The following is a 26,280-nucleotide window of genomic DNA, read 5'->3' on the forward strand; positions in this document are numbered from 1 at the left end:
ATTTTGTCCGACAGAACAGACTTAAACTCTCCGAACAGAGATTAAACTCTCATGCAAAAATCAGACTGCTATTTATCAACAAATCGGCGTTTTAATGAGTGGAACATGTAGAATATGTCAAATGACAGGAATTATGACAGGTGATAAATAGCAGTCTGATTTTTGCATGAGAGTTTAATCTCTGTTCGGAGAGTTTAAGTCTATTCTGTCGGACAACATAAATGTGCCGTTTTCGTGGTCTGACCGTTCCGAATTTTTAACCTGTTCCACAATTAAAACTGCCCCTGTTCCAGTGTTCCCATATATCAAAGTTTATCCGAATAGACACCCTTAAGCTATTAACAAATTTTCAGCTTGCTATTAATCAACTTTTTTTTTCATACGCGGGATCCAGACCTATAATTAATTGAAAATAATAATAAAACCTCATTTATATCGAGCATTATTTGTTTATTAATTACGAATTCCTTTTGTTTATTTTAAGTGTATTTTTTACAAAAGTTTAGCTTTTTTTATTTATTGAGGCAGTACGAAGTCTGCCGGGTCAGCTAGTATACATATATTAATAAACTACGAGAAATTCAGTTGGTTTAGGACAGGTCTTGTCAATAATTGACGCTGCAACTGAAACTGCTCCACAAACAGATGCAAGTGCCAGAACGCAATGCTACTATGCAATTATAAGTGTCACCAATGCACTCGATAGAAAAATAAATAATAATTTTTATAATTGAGGTTTTTTATAATTGTTTGTATTACCAACTGTGCATTAGTTTTAATTACGAATCATTATCGTTTTAATAAAAATAATTATCTGACATCCAATTACAGAGTATTTTATTCAGTTTATCTATTTATTTTGACTTTATAGGCATACTACTATAATGTTTATACTATGCCGTACTAGTTTATCCTGCAGTGTCCGTATTAATAACAGGATACACCAGTTTTTCCTAGGCTAAACTAGTTTATCCTAACGCGTTCAGGACAATCTAGTCCTGAAATCGGGTTTGGCCGGTAACATAAATACTATACATGAGATTATTTCATTCATAGAGATTCTGACTAATAGAAATCTATAAGAATAAAAATTACAGCGGTTATTTTTTAATGATTTTAACTTCCAATCGTCTAGTAAGATTTTTCGTCACGTATTTAATTCTGTCCAATCAGATTATTATTAAAATAGTAATTTTCTACCTAGAATATTACAGAGGCAATAATTTTTAGCTAGATTGTCTCTGCTTAAGGGGAAAGGCGCAAACTTTCGGCTCCAATGATATTTAAATGCATTAATTTTTTTCGAATCCTGAGAAAACTAATAGGTATTTTTGAAAAATTTAAACGCAGAATGAAAGAGTACATCATTACCAAGGGGTAGAAAGTCCCTGAAAACTTCTATAATGTTTATTTTAATAAGTTACAGGGGTGAAAAAAAGAGAAAATTGAGTGTGATTTTTAATTTCAAATATCTCGTTCAAAAGAAACTTTTTTTGTTCTAAGGAACTTTCTGCCCTCGGTAATGTAATCTTTCATTGTGTATAAATAAAAAAATCTAAACTTTGATATAAAATTTGTATCAACCTTTACCGAAATACATTTTGGTTTTGTATTTAATTTTATTTGATCAGACTATCAGCCAAAAAAAAGCAACGGACCAGTCAACATCTCAGCTGAACTCTTCAGGATTCAGGAGGACCACATTAGTGCTCTACTTATAGTCTAGTAAAATAAGATTACCTACACTGCATGTAAATCAAAATGTAAATTCGTAGAGATTGGAACAAATTTTATATTAATGTTTAGGTGAGTACAAAATATATTTTCAAGAAAGTATCCAAATCATATAAGGGGATCATTGTTTCAATAATTAAAAAGGGGTCATTTTTGCACAATATTTACTTTTTTAACTGCTGAGGTAATTTACCTTTTAATGAAGGTCTTTAGGCTTTTTTTTTCTACAAAGCTGAAGGACAAATCGTTCACCTAAGACTTACTAAATTAAATTTGACCCTCTATTTATTTAAATAATTATATATAAAATTTAAAAATAAAATTTGCAAAAAAGTATTTTTTGTGTTTTAAATAGGCAATACAAATTATACTATTTAATAGGAGAAGTTGCGATATATTATCAGTATTAAGCAAAAAAAATTGGTTAAAAATATTTAATAATTTATGAGATATTTAATTTGTTTATCAAATATTACTATATTTTCAATTGCAAAAACGCATCATCAATCAAAAACAAAAGAATATAAACCTGTTTAAAATCTCATTACTATTATTTCTATGTATGTTTTCGATAAATATATTTATAAATTCAAATTTCAATTAAACATTTTGAAATATTGTTCCTATAATAGGATTCCTGGGAATTTTTTACTAATTAACAAATTTTTTTTGTCGTTTTTCTTCTTCTTTTTTTCCTTCTAGTAAAAGATATAGTTTTGCTTATAGAGAGGGTTTCATTAAGAATGTCCAATCTCCGAGTTGTCGATTCTAGACCTCAAATATTAAGATTTAACCAAAACCACTTAAATAAAATATGGCTCCTTATTGAGTTACGGAGTGTTTTATTTAAAAATTTAAAAATTATTTTTGAATAGTATTTTGAAACTATTCGACGTATCCTTTTCATACTTGGTAGCAAGTGTAGGTACTATACATCCTATGAAATTATGTTAAATACAGGTTTCCGGCTATTACCAGAGGAGTACGACAGGGGAAAGCACATGGTTGACCCTTCCCAAATTCTACGTCACTGGCGAAATTGCCATGTTAGCGCAATTTTTACATTCTCCAATACTCTCTGTGTAAATAACTTACCTACCCTTCACTCGTAACGATAAAGTCATTAGTTTTCGAGATATTTGAAGTTAAACATGTAACGGCACAGTTATTTTGATTAATGTTTTGTGCCGCTGAATATTTAATTTCAAATATCTCGAAAGCTAATGATTTTATCGTTAAGACTAAAGAGTATACTATTTATTCTTAACAATAAAATCATTGGTTTTCAAGATATTTGAAACTAAAAATTAAGCGGCACAATATATGAATCAAAATACCTAAACAACTGTGCCGTTACATGTTTAACTTCAAATATCTCGAAAACTAATAATTTTATCGTTACGATTAAAGAGGATGTTAGTTGCATAGAGTATTGTAGAATATAAAAGTTGTGCCAAAATGGCAATTTCACCAGTGACGTAGAATTTGGGAAGGGTCAACCATTTACTGCCCCTCTCGTACGCCTCTGGTAATAGCCGGAAACTTGTATCTACCACAATTTCATAAGGTGTATAGTAGGTACTTACACTTTCTACCAAGTATGAAAAGGATATGTCGACTAGTTTTAAAATAGGTACTGAGCAAAACTATTTTTTTTTATTTTTAAATAAAACACCTTGTAACTCAATAAGGAGCCATATTTTATTTAAGCGATTTTGGTTATATTTTAATATTTTGAGGTCTAGAGTCTCCAACTCAGAGATTGGGCATTCTTAATGAAACCCCCTCTATAGCAAAGCTATATCTTTTACTATAAGGAAAAAAAGAAGAAGAAAAAACGACAAAAAAATTTGTTAATTAGTGAAAAATTCCCAGGATCCCGATTATCGGAACGGGATTTCAAAATGTTTAGTCCCCGTGACGTTATTAAAAAATAAATTATAAACAAATTAGAACAATTTTCAAATGCCACTTAGAGGGGAGTTAAATTCAAATTTGAATTTATCAATACATTTATCAAAAACATACATAAAAATAAAAGTAATGAGGGTTTACACAGATTTATATTCTTCTGGTAACAACCGCGTTTTTTGCAATTGAAAATATTAAACATTTCATAAATTATTAAATATTTTTGAACCAATGATTTTTTGCCTAATACTGGTAATAATTTTTAACTATTTAAAACAATAGGGGGTCAAATTTAATTTACTAAGTCTTAGGTAAAATATTTACCCTTCAGCTTTGTAGAAAAAAATCCTAAAGACCTTCATTAAAAGGTACATTAACTCAGCAGTTAAAAATGTAAATATTGTGCAAAAATGACCCCTTTTTAATTATTTAAACAATGATCCCCTCATATGATTTGGATACTCTTTTAAAATATCTTTTGTATTCACCTAAACTTTAATATAAAATTTATTTCAACCTGTACGGAATTCCATTTTGATTTTTTTTTATTTTATTAGGCTATTAAGCTTGAATGACGTGTGTAGCTACTACCGGTGAAGTACCTGAGGAATTGCCTAACTCTGTTTTTATAGCAATTCCTAGGAAACAGCCTACAAAAGATGCGACGAATTAATTTGTTAAATAATTTATTGCATAAGGATCAAAACAAATTAGATTACTCTTAATCGCACTATAAATTACAAACAAAGTAAGTAAAAGTAAAACCCCCTGGTACGATTATCAAAGTCCTTTTACTATCAGTTAAAGTAAATAGAATTTACAAACGCAATAAAATACCTGTTTTAAATGAGTCACACATTTATATGTTGCAATTTAGGGACATATTTTTAATCTGTAAAGTATCATAGAAAAAATTACGCTAAATGGGATTAAATGATTAAAAGGACCCACCCAGGGTTGTAGCGCTACATGATGATGATTATGAGGTATGTTGATTTGGTTCTATAACATATAGCCACAGCCTATAGCTAGACTCCGGAGAGGTGCAAGGAAAGAAAATTAAATTTACCTTTAAACCTATTTATTTCTATAAATAGGGCATTCTTTAAATATTTACAATTCACTACATAATAATCAACCCATTATTTCTGATTTTACTCAACATTATGATAAAGTAAACAGATAACAATACAAAGTAATTACTCCATTATAATTAGATAAGGGATTTTGGAAAGCGTGTAGGTATACCAAGATAGAATTTAAGGAAATACTCGATAATCTGACCAATGTACTTATAAAAAAATATAAAAAAAAATTTTAGGAAACGCTTTTCTTTAGTTACGAGTGACTAAAATTAAAAATATAAAAAAATCAACTAAAAAGCAAAAAATAAAAAAAATTCAAACACATTCGTTAAAGAAAAGCGTGGGGCGAAAACCGTTTATTCGATGAAGATGCGCCCCACGCTTTTCTTTAACGAATGTGTTTGATTTTTTTTTATTTTTTGCTTTTTAGTTGATTTTTTTATATTTTTAATTTTAGTCACTCGTAACTAAAGAAAAGCGTTTCCTAAAATTTTTTTTTTATATTTTTTTATTTTTTACTTTTTAGTCTTACAGTTTTCAAACATTAAAATATATCATGTTTATTAAAATATATGTATAAAACATAACGTGATTAACAAACATGAAAATTAGTCGGAATCGACAAACAAATTTAATCTCTATTGTTTATTTATGAAGCATAATGTAAACAATTAACGTAAAAAGTGAAATTATGTATAGTTCATATAACTAGCTACAATCTCTAAAACTTTCAAGTTTTTTCATTGTAAAAAACAAGGGAATTTAAGTATTTTCCATTAAAATCGTGTTTTTTTATTTAAACAATTAATAAACATAAAAATTTTTTTATTGACTATTCGTGTATTGTTCCTGCGAATGCATATGTCTGCAAATTTTCATCCATTTTGATTGAAGAAAAAGCAGTCAAATTAACGTCTAAATATTTGACACAAACGATTGAACTAAAGAGAAGTGTTTAATAATAAATTACATACATTTCTTTTTTGTCAAATAATTTAATTAAAAAATTATTTTTGGACACCCTGTACAAATAATTATATAAATTTTTATATTACTGAATAAAGAATTGAATGACCTTTCAAATGAGCTATAGCATGTCCCCTATTCTCTTTTAAAAAAATCATCGATTACGTCATTGCGCCCAGATGGATGACGTCACTAGTATGACATATATGCCAAAATATCGTAATTTAAAAATAAAAATCGACATCTTTCGGGATTTTTCCTTAAAGTCGCTTTTTTACGAAATAACGAATTTATTCCTTTCGTTTGCATCGTAGGTACTGTATAAACAAATATGTGAGTGTTCAAAATTTAAAACATTATTGTTAATTTATGACGCATAACGTAAACAATTAACGTAAAAAGTGAAATTATGTATAGGTAATGTCATTAGCTACAATCCGTAAAAGTTTCAAGTTTCTACATTGTAAAAAACAAGTGAATTTAGGCCTTTTTCCATTAAAATCGTTTTTTTTTTATTTAAACAATTAATAAACATAAACAAACATTTTTTGTTGTCTATTCGTGTATTGTTCCCGCGAATGCATATGTCTGCAAAATTTTCATTCATTTGCATGGAAGAAAAGGTAGTCAAATTAACATCCAAAGATTTGACGCAATCTATTGAACTAAATAAAAGCGTTTAAAAACATATTAAAGTTTTACCGGCGAAATTTTGCGCCTTTCCCATTAATAAACTTTTTAATTAAATGAACAAATCAAAACTAAAACATTAAAGTATAATTTTTTCAATTTTCTTACGTTAAACCATTATGTGCATTCTATAATCAATAATAATCAATAAAAAAATCGACATGATATTAGTTCCGTGAAAAATTTTATGAAACTACACAAAAAATGCAAAGATTCCGTCAGATTGCTTGATTTTGAAAATTTTGGCACTTGTCTGATTGTTAGCGAATGTCACAGTATTATTTGTTGACAAACCAATAAAATTATTTTTATGTTAATGTTTAAATTAAAATACATTTTACTGCTGTCAGAAACCAGACAAAAATGTTTATATCACAAATAATCATTGCTTTTCGCGTAAATTAAATGTTAAAATTTCCAAGAGGTAGGTGGCGGGCGGAAGCTGGCTTGAATATTTAATTTAATCGAAAAGCAATATTTATTTCTGAAATACACATTTTTTTCTGTTTACGGGCAACTGTAAAATGTATTCTGAGTTAAATAAATTACATACATTCTTCTTTTTTGTCAAATAATTTAATTAAAAAATTGTTTTTGGACACCCTGTACAAATAATTATATAAATTTTTATATTACTGAATAAAGAATTGAATGACCTTTCAAATGAGCTATCGCATGTCCCCTATTCTCATTTAAAAAAATCATCGATTACGTCATCGCGCCCAGAAGGATGACGTCACTAGTATGACATATATGCCAAAATATCGTAATTTAAAAATAAAATCGACCTCTTTCGGGATTTTTCCTTAACTCTGGATTGCTACACTTATTTTCTAAACTCAATCTGCTACATCGAGGTACAGTGGTACCCCAAATAAAATCGACCTAAAATATTTATATATGTATGTTTTAAGAATTTATGACAAAAACAATCTTACGATAACATGCTAAGAATTTATTTTGTATACAAAAATATTTTATTATATTATTATTCACAAGTTTATTTTCATATTTTCTACACCCACTACTGCAAATTGGTGTAACTTACAAAGAAGGTTGGGGTACAAGTGTACCCCAGGTAGCATTCCAGGGTTCAAGTCGCCTTTTTACGAAATAACGAATTTATTCCTTTCACTTGCATCGTACTCTATAAACAAATATATGAGTGTTCAAAATTTAAAACTTTATTGTTTATTTATGACGCATAATGTAAACAATTAACGTGAAAAGTGAAATTATGTATAGGTTATATCATTAGCTACCATCCGTAAAAGTTTCAAGTTTCTACATTGTAAAAAACAAGAGAATTTAGGCCTTTTTCCATTAAAATCGTTTTTTTTTATTTAAACAATTAATAAACATAAACAAAAATTTTTTGTTGTCTATTCGTGTATTGTCACCGCGAGTGCATATGTCTGCAAATTTTCATTCATTTGCATGGAAGAAAAGGTAGTCAAATTAACATCCAAAAATTTGACGCAATCTATTGAACTAAATAAAAGCGTTTAAAAAAAAACTTACAATAAAGTAAAAACTATGGTATATATTTATTATAAAATTTTTTCTTTTTCTCCAACACGTTTTCGATTCAGTCACACTACTAAAGTAGTTAAAACTAGCCACATACAGTCTGTTCCAACGAAAATTTGACACCCACCTCCCCAGAAACTCAGAAACCAAGAGCTTCTTCAAAAATTTAAAAAACACGTCAATTTATACTGCGAGGGGGATGAATTTTCGTGCAAAATTCATTCCTTTAAATGTAACTCCATACTGCCCCGCAGCAACCCCCAGTTAAGAATGTTAATTACGACTTCCAAATGACTCAGAATAACTGTGATCCATTTACACTGAAGGAAATAAAACAAGCATTATCGAAAATGAAAAACAATAAAGCTCCTGGGCCCGGAGGTATACCTGTGGAACTCTTTAAATTTTCGCCGGATGTAGTATTGGAAAACTTGACGAAAATATTGAATAAATGCCTGAATGGAGAAAAGATACCATCCGAATGGAAAACTACAAGCATAAGCTCCATACACAAGAAAGGGAGTAAACATGACTGCACAAACTACAGAGGACTCAGTGTTATAGCTTCCGCAGGTAGACTGTACGGCAGAATACTACGAGATAGAATAGAAAGTCAATATGAGGACTGGGAGGAGCAGATTGGTTTTAGAGCAGGAAGATCGTGTATTGATAACCTGTTTTGTATAAAACAATTAATTAAAAAATCACTAGCATATGGGAGTCAGCTACACCTAGTATTTATAAATTTGAGGAAAACCTATGACAGTGTACCGGTAAATAGACTTTGGGAATCTCTAATAGAGAACAATGTACACCCACAGTACATTAATGTGGTGAAAAGTGTTTACCAAGGAAACAGTAGTTATATAAAAACGAGAGATGGACACTCAGAATACTTTCAAGTTAACAAGGGTCTAAGACAGGTATGCTGCCTGTCCCCTACCCTCTTCAAAATTTATATAAACACGGCTCTGAAGAAATTGTTCAGAAAATGTAAGAAAATGGGAGTACAAATAGAAGAGGGTAATCTGACTACTTTGTTATTTGCTGACGATCAGGTGGTTCTAGCGGAGGATACAGAAGACGCTGCTTATATGGTTCGAAAACTGATAGAGGAGTATGAAGATTGGGGTCTGAAAATAAATACAAACAAAACAGAAATATGACAATAGGCTGCACAAGCGAAGACCTAGACTTAGAAGGAAAAATAATAAAAAACACTAAAGAATATAGATACCTATGAGTTACATTGACGGAAGATGGAAACGACGAAACAGACATACAACAAAAATTAGGTAGAGGAAGAGCCATCACAAGTCAGATAAACTCATTACTATGGAGTAAAAATATACGAGAAAGTACAAAAAAAACAACTATATAAAACATTTATTGAAAGTAGAGTTACATATGGCTCAGAAATCTGGACAAAAAATCAGAAAATGCAGAACCGAATAAACGCAGTGAAGAACAATTTTTGGCGAAGATGCTGTAGATTAACATTACACGATCATGCAAGAACCGATAGAATAAAAGAAATGATGAAGGTGGAAACAACATTAACGGATACGATAGAGAGAAAACAACTATCCTGGTACGGACATATAAGAAGAATGAATAATGAGAGATTACCGATTAAAACCTGGAGGTAGATCCCAAAAAGAAGAAGGAAAAAAGGAAGACCAAAAAAGTCTTGGGAAAAGGGATCAATATAGCCATGAACAGAAGAAATATAGAAATAGATTCATGGCAAAATTCTTTCGTTCGCCGTTCCTCTCTGTCCGCAAATTGATCTACTTGCAGACCTCTTTCATCCATGGCTTTGATTATTCCTGCCTGTCAACTTTTTCCAGTCTACCTCTTTTTCTACCTTGCAGTTTACAGTTTTGTACTTGTTTTGGGATTCTGTCTTCTGTCTTCATGCATTCTTTGTATTTGTTGATTTCGTCATTTATTTTAAAATATGACCTTCATTATTTCTGGTATCCGTTCATTGGTGACATTTTCTCTTCTTGATCTTTCTGCAGCTCTTCTCCAGAAATCCATTTCGGTGACCTTTAATATTTGTTTTGATTTTTTCCTTCATATGCCATATTTCGCAGCTGTATGTTATAATGCTTTTCACTACGGAGTTATAGATCTTTTTTTGGATTGTTTATCTGGTTGTCCCAGAGTACTGAGTTTAGAAGCGTAATTGCTTTCCTGCCCTGAATATTTCATTCTTTAATGGGTCCGTCCAGTGTTCCGTCATTCGTGATTTTCATACACCGATATTCATCTATTTGGTTATTCCTATGTTGATATCTAGTCCCCATTTCTTGTATTCATCTATTAGCTTTCTTGTCATGTGACAGATATCATCGTAGTCTTGTGCTATTAGTATTTGGTCGTCTTGGAAACAAAGAGAATAGTGTATGGTCATTCAATGGAAGTCCCATGTTCTTGTATTTCTGTTTCCAATTTTTCAGAGCTTGTTCCAAATATGTTTTAAAAGTGTTGGAGAGAGGCAGCATCCTTGTTTGAGCCCTCTATTTCTCATAAACCTTTCGGCGAGTTTGTTTCCTTGTTTAATTCTCGAAAAGAAGAGGTATCACTGGTGTCGTTGAACGCATAGTCAAGCTGAAATGGAATTGGGCAGGTCACATAGCGCGACTGAAAGACTCAAGATGGACCAGAAAACTAATTGACTGGCGCCCAAGAGAAGACAAACGCAGCAGATGACAACCACCAATATGCTGGATGGACGACATTAACCTAATATACAAGAAATGGCAACAAGAAGCACAGAACCGTGAAGAGTGGCGAAGAATGGGAGAGACCTATGTCCAGCAGTGAACAGAAGAGGTTGTATGATGATTAATTCTCGTGGTCGTGTTGCTATAAAAATTTTTAATTATTTTTATGATTTCTATGTTTATTATTTTGTATTCTCCATTGCCTCCCATCACTTTACCAAAGGTACACTGTCGTATGTCTTTTTCAGATCAATATATACGAAATAAATCTCTTCGTTGACCACTGTTTTCTTTTCCATGAAACTAGGAACATGAAGACCTAGGGCTTACGAAGCCCAATTGCTTGTTGTAATTGTAGATTTTAGTAGGTAATTATTAAACGCACATTTATTTTTACTGTTTTTGGATCGCAACTTTAATCTACGTCATTGATAGCTTTTATCTGGATCCGCGATGACAGATACATCATAACTCATTACGTTTGGATATAATAGAAAATTAAAAAAATTATAAGCGTGCATTTCCGCCACTTCTAGTTCATAATTTATAGTTCAATAAAACAATATATCTAATAAATTGTTTCTAGTGAATTGATTATTATTTGAAGAAAAGCATTAAGATGCTTTGTTGTAGTACCTACGATTGCGAGTCACCGATTTAGATCGGTGCCCTATGCCCGGAACACACTTTTTTAGGACACAAGTCAAAATTCAAGTAATAAATTAACTAAGTCAATTATAGGAAGAAAAGCTCTTGTAGCTACCCCTAAAGTCAGGTAGCTTAACCACATGAAGTAATACAGAAGATGTCTCATTACCCAGGGCATCCAAATAACGTTAAGCACAACGCCTCACCATTCGGTATTCCCCTAAAGTCAGGTAGCTTAACCACATGAAGTAATACAGAAGATGTCTCATTACCCAGGGCATCCAAATAACGTTAAGCACAACGCCTCACCATTCGGTATTCCCTTCGATGGGGAGGGGTGGTGTAGTGGTATAGCTTGGGGATCAGATAGGTCCCACTGTTATATTGGAACACACATGTCCCCCGGGGCTGGGGTTGTACGAGTATGTGTATGTGTGTGTATGCATAGTGTGATTTTTACAATAACAAAATAAAAATAGTATAAGTTATAGAACTTATTTACAATTTATGTAAGATCTTAAACTAAAAGTCAATTATTATCATTATTTTGGCTGTATAATCGTGTGTGGTTTATCAGTACCTCAATAAGTTCTCTCCAGTTGTCCCTATCCATCTCCTTAATCTCCATCCATTAAATAATAAATTTAAAAATTACCGGTAAAAGTTGAATTAGTAATCCGCTAGGAGCGCCACCAGCGCAGCTCAGAGCGTAAAAATATTTATTTGACGGTTGAAAGTCATCACTTTTATAATTTTTAAAACATTAATTGTCATTAATGTCACTGAATGTATTTTTTCGTAGCAACGAAGGGCATCTGACGTAATATACTTGACGACGGGAAATTATCAAAAATTATCGATTTAATTTAGATTTATGTAGCTTTCTATTGGTCAGAATCTCCTATGAATGAAATAATCAGGAAGATCGCCCGCCAATTAGCAACTTCATCATCCAACCAATTCACGTCCACTGCTGGACATAGGTCTCCCTCAATTGTTTCCACACTTCACGGTTTTGTGCTGATTTTTGCCAGTTTTTACTAATCCGCCTGATATCATCTGTCCATCGTGTAGGCGGCCTTCCTCTACTTCGTTTATCTTCTCTTGGTCTCCACTCCATCAACTTTCGTGCCCATCTTGAATCTTTCAGCCTGGCGACGTGTCCTGTCCAGTTCCATTTGAGCCTGGTGATACGTTCTACAACATCTGCGATACCGGTTGTTTGTCTGAGATCTTCATTTCTTATTTTATCCCGTAGAGTTACGCCCAGCATGGATCTTTCCATGCGCCTTTGAGCAACCCGCATTTTCGCAACTTAGCAACATTAGCAACTTAAATGAAATTAATCGTTACCGCTTCACAAGTTACTTTACTTATGTTGTGTTTATATGATCTGTAAGTTTAATCGATTCAAATTGCGTATTTTTGAAAAAAATTGGTTTTAAGGTAAAATTTTTAAAAATTTTAATTTTGAAAAAAAATGATTTTTTTGAAAATAACTTAAAAGTTGTTAGAGATACCAAAAATCTTAAATAATAAGAAAAGTCGGCTTTACTTTTCTAAATATTTTGAATTTTTTTGATTTTCTGTAAGATAAAAATTGGTTAAGATTCGGTGTTTCTAAATTTGCATACACTCGTGATAAGTGACTCGTTCAAGCCCTTTTAAACACAGCTCTTTCAAAAATAAGGACCTTGAACCGATGAAATTTACAGATCATATAATCAATACATACGCGAGTAAAAAACTTATGAAGTGGTAACAATTAAGTTCATTTGAAATGCTAATTAGGGGGTGATTTTCCCGATTTCTTACCAAAAAAATGGACCAACTTTATTTTGAGCGTAACTTGTTTACTTTTAAACTAAATTTTTTTTAAAAACAAAAATAAGTATTTTTTAAACATTTTAAAAAGGTAAAATGAGTTTTCCCCAAAAAAGTGCTTCGTTTTTTGGTTATGGCACATTAAAATATTCGATTTGGAATTTAACGAATATGAACCTATTTTTCATTAGCTATAACTCTGCTTCTACTAAGTATAGTGACCTAATATATTACACCACGTTTTTCATTTTTTTTACGTGCTATATGTTTGATAATAATTTTTTTTCGACCAAACACTTACTTTTTGAGTTATTTGCGAAAAACCGTCTGAAAACGTGGTTATTCTGAAGAAAAATGAACATATTCACTCGTAAATAACTCGAAAAGTATTAACTTGGTGAAAAAACTTTATAGAACAAAAGTTGCTTAGAATTAGTTATTTTATGCACATCCTGACTTATTTCGAACATACATTTTTCACCCCCAAAAGAGGATGAAACTCACTCCTAGTGCAAAAGCACACATCGGCACTTGTTAGCTATGTGCATGCCTAATTTTATGTCAATCCAAGCGGTTCTTAAAAATTTAGAGGTTTTGCAATATTTTACCTTTAAAAACGTACTAAGAATATCGGACAACCGCGCAAAATATGGAGTGACAATCTTCCATAGAGGTATCAATCCGCCAATGAACAAGCAGAGTTGCTTATGCAGAGGCAAAAGGAGAAGTAGAAGAAGAATATGTAAGAAAGCGACCAGGACTATCTCTTTGTCCTCTATTGACTTTGAGATAAGCTTATCCAAAGTACATAAATCTACCAAGCTGGTATGCATGTTCATGATTGCTTAGAGGTTTATCTTTCAGCAGACTTCATCTTGTGCAGACTTGTGTACCTATCCCGAAGTCTTTCCCGCTTATTTTAGTATGGGTAACCACATCCTACTGCATTCTACCAAGAAATTTGCGACACAATTGGCATTACTTAGCATAATTATGGCCGCTTCTTTGATTTTTCTCTTTTTACTATCTGTTTCTTTCAGGACTATACTTGAATCTCTCCACTGAACTCTATGTTCATTATCCCATGCGTGTTGACATATTTGAGATCTATCAAATTCTCTATTTTTAATATGACTGATGTTCACTTATTCTAACGTTTAATGGTTTTGATGTTTCACCTAAATAAAATTGTCGAGTTGATACACATTTTATTTAAAAAATTGATTTGGTGTGCGTAAATGTACCTATATCAACTCAACGGTAAAAATTCAATAGGTACCTTTTGATCAGAGTGTCCTATAGACAAAAATCAAAATGCGTTTTAATGGTGAAAATCTTTCATACCCAATTTTTTAATTTTGTCGCAAATGAAGTCAGATTCTATAGAACTGCTGAATGAATAAAAATTGCGCGATTTTTGCCGTTTTCTACGATTCTTATGGGCATTTTAAGGGGAAGCTTGGGGGTAGGAGTAGCAAACGTTTTTGCATCTTTTTGGGGTCCGAAAAATTGATATTCTTAGTAAATTCAGCTTATTCTATGATTTTTAGACGTCAAATCTCTCCCGATTGGACTAATAATACTCTGGCAATTGTATTATATTTTTGCAAAATTTTGGAATAATTCGTAGAACGAAAGATGTATCATTAGTTTTTAATAGAGATTTTAGTCCCCTACAAATAGTTTTTTATATTTTTTAATATAAAAAATTGGGGAAGCAGGAATGCAACCATTTAGAATTTCCCATTGATTTTCCTACGGCCCATTTGACGATTTACCACCCGGTATTCGTACGCATACGATTGTGAACAATTGTCGATTAATATAGCAGTTTCACAGTGTAGATAAGCTTTTATCTGTGTTTATGCGTGTGGAGGTATCGGAAAAGCTTTATTTGGGAAATCTGGGAGGGGGCTTATCCTTGGTGTATAGATACGGGTGTGGTTCTCGGTAAAACTCATGGATAACATTCCTTCATTCTTTCATTCCTTCATTGGAAAGTCATTCTTATGAAAAAAAAGAACAAAAAGAGAAAATTCTAAATACATTTTTATAACCTGCAGTATTTGTAAAGTACCTATCCTTATCAAATTACACAAAGATTATACCTTTGACAAATATTTTAAGAACAATTAATCTTGATATTAAAATAATATGGGTAGGGAAAGCGCTCCATTATTATTGGTATGATAAAATAGATAAAAATTGTTGTTATAAATTGCTAAGCAAATATTTGAATGATTATTATTGTCGATTGGAATCAATTATTACAAAGCCAAAAATGAAGCTAACAGGTGTATGTTTTTTAATCGTGGCTTTTTGCGCTATCAACGGTAAGTGGTCTTCTATATTAGGTTATAATACTTCTGGAAAGTCGGTTTTTCTCGTTACTTTGAAATAATACAACTATCTGGCTAGATATTTAGCAATTGGAATGAAAGGTTTTGAAGAGTGATTTTTTCTTCTTCTTTCTAGCATGATCGGTCTTGCTAGTAGGCTACTGCCTGTTCATTACCATCCAGTCTTTCCCGGACGATGAAGTACAGCATTCTCACCATCGTTTTGGTGGTCTACCCTGTGGTCTTTTACCTATTGGGTTATTCGTTTTTGCGCTTTTAATGAATCTGCTGTCCTCTATTCTCTTTATATGTTTGTTTCAATGTCCTCGTCTCTGTCTGACCCACCTTCCTATGTCCTGTATTCTACAGTTTTGTCTGATGTCTTCACTTCTTATTCTGTCACGTAGAGTTTTGCCTTGTTTACTTATTAGTGTACTCATTTAAATTGTTCTCATAATTTGTAACGTTCTACTTGTGTCTGTTCTTGTTTCTGTTTCATATGATATAATAGGTCTTATTGTTGTGTTATACAGGGTGTAACAAAACTACAGATCATAAATTAAATCACATATTTTGGAACCAAAAATAGTTCGAATGAACCTAACTTACCTTAGTACTAATATGCACATAAAAAAAGTTACAGCCCTTTGAAGTTACAAAATTAAAATCCATTTTTTCCAATATATCGAAAACTATTAGAGATTTTTTAATGAAAATGGACCTGTGGCATTCTTATGGCAGGATCATCTTAAAGAAAAACTATAGTGAAATTTGTGCACCCCATAAAAATTTTATGGTGGTTTTGTTCTCTTAAGCCCCCCAAACTTTTGTGTACGTTCCAATTAAATTATTATTGTGGTACCATTAGTTAAATTCAATATTTTTAAAACTTTTTTGGCTGTTACTATTTTTTTGATAAGGCAGTTTTTATCGAGTTGCCGCTTCTTTTTTAATATGTTTACATAAAATTTTTATGGGGGTTTTGTTCCTTTAAACCCCCCAAATGTTTGTGTACGTTCCAATTAAACTATTACTGCTATACCATTAGTTAAACACAGTGTTTTTAAAACTTTTTGCCTCTTTGTATGTTTTCGATATGGCACCTTTTATCGAGATGTGGCTTCTTTTTTAATATGGTTCAAAATATACCTAAAAATGTAAATCATAAATAAATTTTCATATTATTACCAAGTCTCCAAAATCGTACTTAACCGTATAAAAATATGTGGTGGATTTGACAAATATTCAAAATATCTCGATAAAAATTCGACTTTTCGAAAAAGTACTAGGAGGCAAAAAAGTTTTTAAAATATTGTGGTTAACTGATGGTACTACAATAATAATAAAATTGGAACGTACACAAAAGTTTGGGTGGGTTTAAAAGAACAAAACCCCCATACAATTTTTATGGGGTGTCTTAATTTCACTATAATTTTTTATTAAGATACTACTGCCATAAGAATGCCACATGTCAATTTTCAATAAAATATCTCAAATATTGTTCGATATATTGGAAAAAATCGATTTTTATTTTGTAACTTCAAAGGGCTGTAACTTTTTTTATGTGCATATTTGTACCAAGGTAAGTTAGGTTCAATCGACCTATTTTTGGTCCCAGAATATGTGATTAAATTTATGACCTGTATTTTTGTTACACCCTGTATATCTGAGTTGATTTCAGTATTTAGATATTAATTTGTTCTTCTATAAAATTTCTTTCGGACATCCCGATATGCTACTGGCTTTCATTGTTTGTTCTCTGACTTTTTGTGAGATATTTCTATAGCTTGTTATTTCCGCACCAAGATATTTGAAGTGATTCAGCCGTTCCACAGTTTTGGAGTTATACTATTTTAATTAACAATTGCTCACATTCCCGTAAGGATGAATTTGGATTAGCTGCAAAATATTCCAGGATTGTAAACAACCTCCTCTATAACCGGAAGTAACAAATAAATCAAAATACATATTTTTATTAAACAGTTCACTCTTCAAAACCTATTTATTCCATTTTTTATTATACAGTTATTTTTAGTGCTCGCGATATTTCTAATAGGTATTTGTCTGCCTCACCCGCTATAGCTACGTAAGGAAAAAAGCCTACAATATTTCAATTTTGTTTGTGAGTTATTAACAATTAAATTCAAACGTGCAATTTTTTAAATTTCTTTACTTATTATTAAGGGGATAGGCGCAAATCTTGGTCCAATGCTGAGAAAACCAATAAGTATTTTTGAAATATTTAAACGCAGAATGAAAGGTTACCGAGGGCCGAAAGTCCCTGAAAACTTCTATAATGTTTATTTTAATAAGTCACACGGGTAAAAAAAGAGAAAATTTAGTGTGATATTTAATTTAAAATATTTCATTCAAAAGAAATTTTTGTTTATTCTAAGGAACTTTCGGCCCTCGGCAATAATGTAATCTTTCATTCTGCGTTTAAATTTTTTAAAATATTTATTAGTTTTCTCAGGATTCGAAAAAAAAAATGAATGCACTTAAATAGCATTGGACCAAGATTTTGAGCCTACGCCCTTAACAAGATAATTTTTTTGAAACAGTAAACAAATTTCTAAATGGCGTATTCTGAAAGTTTTAAAATTATTTTGTTTAGCCACTATTACTTGATCATCTGCAAAATTGAGCGTAGGTACAGTCGGAAAAATGAAAGAATACCCATGAACGAACGTATAAAACACGCTGTATTTTCCTGTCACCATGTCACAAGGAAAATTGTCCAGTGCAAGTACATGTAATAATAATTATTACATGTACTTGCGCTGGCCAATTTTTTGTGTGACACGGTGACACGAAAATACAGCGTGATTTATATGTTCGTTCATGGGTATTCTTTCATTTTTATGTAGGTATAGTGTTGGTGTGTGTTATCGCCATTGTTCTACATTTTCGTTTCCATCTTTTTAAAGCAATTAGCTTAAATATCTTAGTTAGATTTTAAATAAAGTGGGGGACAGGCAACATCCTTGCTTCAATCCTTTTGATGTTAAAAATCTTGTTGTTATTTGTGTCTCTGTTTTTATTTTTGTTATGGGTTGACTGTATAGTACATTGAAGGCTTTTATTAATTCTTTATTAATCTTCGTACTTTGTATTGATTGCCACAGCTTCTTCAGTAGAAACCTACCTACCTATAGAAACCTACCTACGCTTACCGTAGGTCGACGAAAAACATATGAATTGTTTGATTCCTTGTCATCTTTTTTTCCATTATCTGTGTTAAGGAGAAAATAGTGAATCGACCAGTAGGAAATCCTGCTTGTTCTTGTGCTTCAGAATCTAAATATTCTTTCTCGATTCGATTTTTCAAAACCTCCCCATGTATTCTCTTCATAGATCCGGTTACAGCTATTCCTCAGTAACTTTCACAAAATTATTGTTGTTATCTCCCTAGTACTGAGATATAATGTTTTCCATTCCATAGGGGTTTCGCTTGGATTTATGCAATCTTGAAATATTTGCAGAAGATGTTCACATAATTTGTTCGTTCTGTACTTAAACAATTCCTCAGGTCCAAAAGTGTTTTCTTCCTCTTCAGCGGTTTACATACATTTTTAATTCCTTCTTTATTTTGGCTTCCATGTTCTTGAAATTCGACTGTATTCTCTACTGAAAGTTGTTTCAAATATTCCTCCCAGCCTTGTGGGTATCCTTTTTAATTTTTTTGATAAGCCCTTTACATATGGTATTGTTGTCGTCCTTGAGTCCTTTCTTTTAAAGTAATCCCACAATAAGGGACTCAAGGATAACAATACCATATATACCCCCTATATTAACTTATTTATTTTTAGCACATAAGCAAAACGCTCGGACAGGTCGATTTTTAAAATAATCATAGTATGTATATTATTATAGCATCAATGTTTCGAACTTTAGGCGATCCCTCTTCAGGTGACAGTCATGTCTTTGATTTTTGTGACTCATGTGACTCCTCATTTAAAAGCTTTTGAAATTCTTCTTCTTCAAATGCAAATCCACTAATGGATGTTAGCGATCACATTTTCTGTTAACTCTCTGTAGTCCAGAAAGCCACTGCGCATTCGCTAGGAAAAATATTCCGATTCGGATTTTTTGCACAATCTTACTCAAAAAGGACCCCTTTTAACAAATTTGCATGTTGCCAAGACCAAAAGTGGGTCAAAAATTTTTTAAACGTTTTTTTTTTGTTTTTTTCCTAAAATTATTTTTTTGCATGGAACAATGTTTTTTTTAGGTTTTTTGGATCATTCCAAACAGAAAAGGTCTTTAGTGACTTTTCTCTAAAGTTGATAGTTTTTGACATATAAGCGATTAAAAATTGAAAAATTGCGAAATCGGCCATTTTTAACCTTCAAAAACTATGTGAAAAACTTAAAATTTGAATGTTGCCAAGGTAGGTAGATATTCTTTAAACATCGATTGATGAAATCCCGAAGAGTTTTTTGCAATACAGTATTCAAAACTCCTTGGTTTTTTAATTTATAATCACGCGTGCGCGACACTATTTTCCACCGTTGCATGTGTATACAGTATGGTGCAAATGAAAGGAATAAATTCGTTATTTCGTAAACCGGCGACTTTAACCTTTAACTACACGCGCTGGCGTACTTTGTACGCCAGATATAAGAATTCTACTGGAAATATATTTAAAAGTTAAATTTTTGACCTTGCTTTTAAGCGTATTTTCTTGTAGCGTACAAAGTACGCCACGCGTGTAGATATGTTATAACTTATGCGCGGGTAGTTAAAGGTTAAGGGAAAACCCGAAACAGGTCGATTTTTATTTTTAAGTTATGATATTGTGGATATATCCCATATATGGGATACTAGTGACGTCATCCGTCTGGGCGTGATGACGTACTCGATGATTTTTTTAAATGAGAACAAAGGACGTGTGGTAGCTCATTTAAAAGGTTCTTCAATTCTCTATTCAGTAATGTAAACATTTACATAATTATTTATACAGGGAGTCCAAAATTTTTTTATTAAATTAAATTATTTGACAAAAAAAGAAGTAGAAGGACACCCTGTATAAATAATTATATAAATGTTTATATTACTGAATAGAGAATTGAAGAACCTTTCAAATGAGCTAGCACACGACCCCTATTCTCATTTAAAAATATCATCGATTACGTGATCATGCCCAGATGGATGACGTCACTAGTATACCATATATGCCACGATATCATAACTTAAAAATAAAAATCGACCTGTTTCGGGATTTTTTCTTAAAGTCGCCGGTTTACGAAATAACGAATTTATTCCAAACATTTGCACCATACTGTCGGTGGAAAATAGTGTCGCGCACGCTTGATTAGCAACTAAAAAACAAAGGAGTTTTGAATATTGTATTGCAAAAAACTCTTCGGGATTTCATCAATCGATGTTTAAAAAATATCTACCTACCTTGGCAACATTCAAATTTTCAGTTTTTCACATAGTTTTTGAGGGTTAAAAATGGCCGATTTCGCAATTTTTCAATTTTTAATCGCTTATATGTCAAAAACTATCAACTTTGGAGAGATGTCACTAAAGACCGTTTCTATTTGGAATGATCCAAAAAACCTAAAAAAAAAACTTTGTTCCATGCAAAAAAAATAATTTTAGGAAAAAATCAAAAAAAAAAACCTTTAAAAAATAATTTTTTAACCCACTTTTGGTCCTGGCAACATGCAAATTTGTTAAAAGGGGTCCTTTTTGAGTAAGATTGTGCAAAAAATCCGAATCGGAATATTTTTCCTAGCGGATGCGCAGTGGCTTTCTGTACTACTGTTTCTTGCACATCTTTTGAAATACTGATTACAAAGATGTATAATACTTGCGCACAATTTCGGTCCAATGCTTTTTAAATGCATTATTTTTTTTAATCCTGAGAAAATTACTAAGAATTTTTGAAAAATTTAAACGCTGGATGAAGGCTTACATTATTGCCGAGGGCCAAAAGTTCCTAAAAACTTCTGCAATGTTTATTTTAATAAGTTACAGCGGTGAAAACGAAGAGAAAATTTAGTATGCTTTTTAATTTTAAATATATCATGCAGAAGAAACTTTTTCTTATTCTAAGGGACTTTCGGCCCTCGGTAATAATGTAATATTTCATTCTGCGTATAAATTTTTCAAAAATACACATTAGTTTTCTCAGGATTAAAAAAATGAATGCATTTACAAAGCATTTGAACGAAATTTTGCCCAAGTATTATACATTTTTGTAATCAGTATTTCAAAAGCTTTTAAACGAGGTGTCACATGATGTACTTTCCCATTAAAACAAATCAAAGTTATGACTGTCACCTGAAGAGGTAACGCGTAAAGTTCGAAACATTGATGCTATTATATACTATGATTATTTTAAAAATCGACCTGTCCGAGAGTTTTGCTTATGTGCTAAAAACTAAATGAGTTAATATGTGGGGGTAACACTTATTCCAGATCACTGTATATTAAAGACTTTGACAGACTTTGCCTTGATTGTTAGAGGAAAGGATGCAAATATGGGCTACCCATTTTATTTTTCTTTGTAAAAAAAGAATAAAAATTCTATTTTATTTCCAAAGGTATGCAAGAATACCTACATTTAGTTACTTATAACCTGCCCAAAGTGCAAATTGATTAAAAAATATACAACTGTTTGAAATGTATAAATAATGAAAAATTGTACTTTTGCGCCGTTTGAATAATGATCCTAAATATGGGCTACCCCGAAAAATGTGTCTTAAATTTGTGTGAAATGAGATAAATGCGTGACAAATATATTTTAATATCTAAAATACAAAAAATACATTAAATAACTCATAGGCTAAAACTATTTGCAAAAGTCACACACATATTCTTCTTTTTCGGCCCCAGCGCACTCGTTATGTGCCCACAAATGGAACAGAAGCACTTGACCCATATTTCACCAAGATTATCCTCTGAAAAAAGTACTTCGCAAAACATACACGTTACGTCAGCTGCGTCTTGTGGAGGCTGTGTGGAAGGAAACTCATTGTAATCGCTTTCATCATCTGCAGGCACATATTCCTCCTCATCCTCGCTACTAGAAACCGATTTCTTTTTTTGGTTCTTTGTGACTTTGGTAAGCTGCTTACGTTTTTCTTTTTTTATTTCTTTTCCTTTTCTTTTTTCTTTGCCTTTTCCTACTTCGTTTTGCCTACATTGCTACATTGTTCTAAATATGGGCCACTAGCCCATAATGAAAACAGAGGCATAGCCCATATTGTAAACACGCTTGCTTTGCACAACAAAAGAAGTTATGTCTAAAAGCAGACAATTTGAAGAAAACTCATTAGCATATATCGAAGACTAATAATAGAGCTTCAACGTGACACAGACTTTTTTTTGAAATTCGTGTTTATTTTTAAATACTGGAATTTATCAACTTACCCGAAAAAGTTTTGACACTCGCACCAACCGACAAACAATTATTATAAACTGGGAAATATCTACCACAGTGGTGCTATCGCTACGGTGATAGTTTAACTTCGTCAAATACCATTTGAAATAGTCAAAATGTAGAGATCTGCAACGAATAGCTGTGAAACCCACCTAGCCCATATTACAAGACCAGCCCATATTTACAGCCTTTCCTCTACTATTATTATCGCCTGATGATGTTTTATCATATTTATTTTGAACAAATTATTGTCACACTGAGATGAGTAATTAACAAGTTTTGTAAAACAAAATTACAATTACAAATACCATGAGCATTTTTGTTCTAAGCCCGACCGCACATCAAAGAAACATGAAACGTAAATTACGTTTCATGGAAATAAACCACTGCTAAACAAATATATATCCGGCCATTTATGAGACTCTCCGAAAATAAAAATGTGTCATGAGCATGAATCACACTCGTTTCATTAGTAGGCGGACTTTGAGATTTTTTTAGCAGTGTTTTCTTTTCATGAAACATGTTTTTCGTTTCATGTTTCATGTTTTTCGTTTCATGTTTCTTTGGTGTGCGGCTTGGCTAATAGTTATGGTAATTTTCTACGAAACATGTTTTACAAAACTATTATCTCTAAATATTTAACACAGTACCGTTTTCAACATAAATAAATATGCAGAGTAGTATTCCTTTATTAGTAATTTTCAGCAGATTCTTACTATGCATACCTAAGATATTCTGTATGTTTACGTTTCAAGCAGAATTTGAACGATATAGTTTTGTTTAATCTAATTCCTTTTTCTCCTTTTGTTTTTCGTCTGGTTTTTTATATTTATTATTTTATTTTTCTAATATTATATTTAATTTATTAATACTATTCTAGCATTAGCAAGCCCTTCCGATCCGGATGATCCATCACCAGATGAACAAACTAATGCACCATCTGTTTCAACATCAGATTCTCCACCTGACACAGTAACTGATTCATCATCTACTGCACCTACAGATTCTACACCTGACCCAGCAACTGATTCATCATCTACTGCACCTACAGATTCTCCACCTAACCCAGCAACTGATTCATCATCTACTGCACCTACAGATTCTTCACCTGACCCAGCAACTGATTCATCATCTACTGCACCTACAGATTCTACACCTGACCCAGCAACTGATTCATCATCTACTGCACCTACAGATTCTTCACCTAACCCAGCAACTGATTCATCATCTGCTTCACCTACAGATTCTCCACCTGAGCCAGCAACGGATTCATCATCTGCCTCACCTACAGATTCTCCATCTGACTCAACAACTGCTTCGTCATCTGGTTCATCGACAGATTTATCAAGTGACTCAACTGGTGCAACACCTGAGTCAACTACGAAAGGTTCAGCTGCAAGTTTATTTACAGGCACGAAATATTTTATGGCTACATTTGTAATCGTGGTTTTAAATTACTTCTTAATGTAAGTTAAATCAAAATAAATATTTTTGTATTTATGCACGATTGTAAATGAATATAGTTGTAAAGTCATTTCGAATTAAATTATAATTTTTGTAAAATTAATTTTGTAAATAAAATTTTATTTTTACATAAATAAATTAAGCTGATAACCGTTGGAATCGACCAATATTAAGCGGCGTTTAGACACAGCGATAAATCAAACAACTTATCAATATCAATCGAATTGTTGCAACTTATCATTGTGTGTAAACGGTGCATCGCACGACTTATCAAAGTTAGAGTTGGGTTGAAGTTGGTATCGGATTGCATCAACTTATCACAAGGATCGAGTTGTTTTAATTTATCGTCGTACCTAAACGGTACAGCGATTTATCATTGGAGTTGGGTTGCATCAATTTAGGAGAATCTTACCGAATTAGAATTTATTTACATATCCAATTAAATGTACAGGGTGATTGATTAGTGGGGTAAAGCTACGTAGATCCGTTATAGTAATAGATAGCAATAAGAGTTAATAGCACAAATTGTAGCTAACTTTGAGATTCACATTTATAAAATTAATTAGAATGTTACAGAGGGTGTTCGATAACATAGTGGCAGACCAAACTTATTTTTATTTATTGGAATACCCTGTATTTTATTTTATATTCAAAATCTTCTTAACTTCGCCATTACAAATGCATAAAGGACTGTTATGTTATACAGAGTATTTTACAAAGTTATAACCAATTTTATTTGAAAATTGTAACAAGTTAACTCATTGTATAAATAAAAATAAGCACAAAAGCAATGGATTGTTGATGCCATTTTGTTTATTTATTATCAAAATTTTCATAAATTATTCTTCTCCTTTTTGTATAGACATTACTGTCTGTTTTTTCAATGCGCCTCTAGTAAGTTGTCGTTCCATCGTTTTCGTGGTCTTACCACTGATCGTCTGCCTATTGGGAAACCGTCTCTCGCTGTCCTGACTACTCTGTTGTCATTCGGCTTATGTGGTCATTTCTTACCCTGTCTTCTGTCGTATATCTGCACTTCTAGCTCTGTGCCATAGAGTCTCACCATCGATTTTTCGAAGGGTTTTCATCTCCGCTGTTTTGAGCAATCTTTTTGTCCTCTCTGTGTCGGGTCGTGTTTCTGCCGCGTATGTCATTATTGTTCTGATGACTGTTTTGTAAATTCTGCCTTTTATATCTTTTCCGATATTTTTATTTCTCCATATTGTGTCATTCAGGCAACTTGCGGCTCTGTTTGCTCTATTCACTTGATCTTCCATCTGTTTCGAGCCTTCCGTAACTAGATAGTGTGATGCCTAGATATTTAAACTCCATTACTTGTTCTATTATCTGACCTTCCAGCTCTAATTTAAAGCGTCGTTTAGACACAGCGATAAATCAAGCAACTTATCCATATCAGTCGAGTTGTTGCAACTTATCGTTGTGTGTAAACGGTGCATCCAGCGATTTATCAAAGTTGGAATTGGGTTGAAGTTGGTATCAGATTGAATCAATTTGTTGTGATGATCGAGTTGCTTTAATTTATCGTCGTGTCTAAACGGTACCGTGATTTATCAAAATTGGAGTTGGATTGCATCAATATGTTAGAATAACACCGAATTAGAATTTATTTACCTATAAAATGAAATGATTACCATTAAGGGGATGGGTACGAACTTTCGGTACGTACTTTCGGCTTCAAAGCTATTTAAATGGGATTCATTTTTGTCGAATCCTGAGAAAACGAATCAGTATTTTTAAAAAATTTAAACGTATTATAAAAGATTACGCTTTTACCGAGGACCGAAAGTCCCTGAAAACTTCTATAATGTTTATTTTAATAAGTTACAGGGGTCAAAATATAAGAGAAAATTTAGTGTGATTTTTAATTTGAAATATCTTGTTCAAAAGAAACATTTTATTCATTCTAAGGGACTTTCGGCCCTCGGTAATAAAGAAATCTTTCA

The 26,280-nt window shown here is 32.1% G+C and overlaps 1 protein-coding gene and 1 long non-coding RNA gene across 36 annotated transcripts in view; one reads left to right on the plus strand and one right to left on the minus strand.

Annotated features, from left to right (window-relative positions):
- Positions 1–15,275: 15,275 nt before the first annotated feature.
- Positions 15,276–26,280, plus strand: part of LOC114336647 (mucin-4) — a 46,102-nt gene continuing 35,097 nt past the window's right edge. For 13 of the 35 annotated variants that reach the window (XM_050658013.1, XM_050658016.1, XM_050658019.1 and 10 more), the window contains exons 1-2: positions 15,276–15,453; positions 23,733–24,041. In XM_050658013.1, the coding sequence (XP_050513970.1) occupies positions 15,402–15,453; positions 23,733–24,041 (361 nt within the window). In that variant the 5' untranslated portion in view covers positions 15,276–15,401. The remainder of the gene's footprint in view (positions 15,454–23,732; positions 24,042–26,280) is intronic. The other 22 variants (XM_050658020.1, XM_050658026.1, XM_050658037.1 and 19 more) reach the window with 6 other exon arrangements.
- Positions 23,727–24,158, minus strand: LOC126889598 (uncharacterized). The gene is made up of 2 exons (XR_007700097.1): positions 24,009–24,158; positions 23,727–23,960 (listed from the first exon to the last, which is right to left on the minus strand). It is a non-coding gene; the product is annotated as an uncharacterized LOC126889598 (long non-coding RNA).

The sequence above is a fragment of the Diabrotica virgifera genome, chromosome 8, assembly GCF_917563875.1.
Source record: "Diabrotica virgifera virgifera chromosome 8, PGI_DIABVI_V3a".
NCBI classification, from domain to species: domain Eukaryota; kingdom Metazoa; phylum Arthropoda; class Insecta; order Coleoptera; family Chrysomelidae; genus Diabrotica; species Diabrotica virgifera.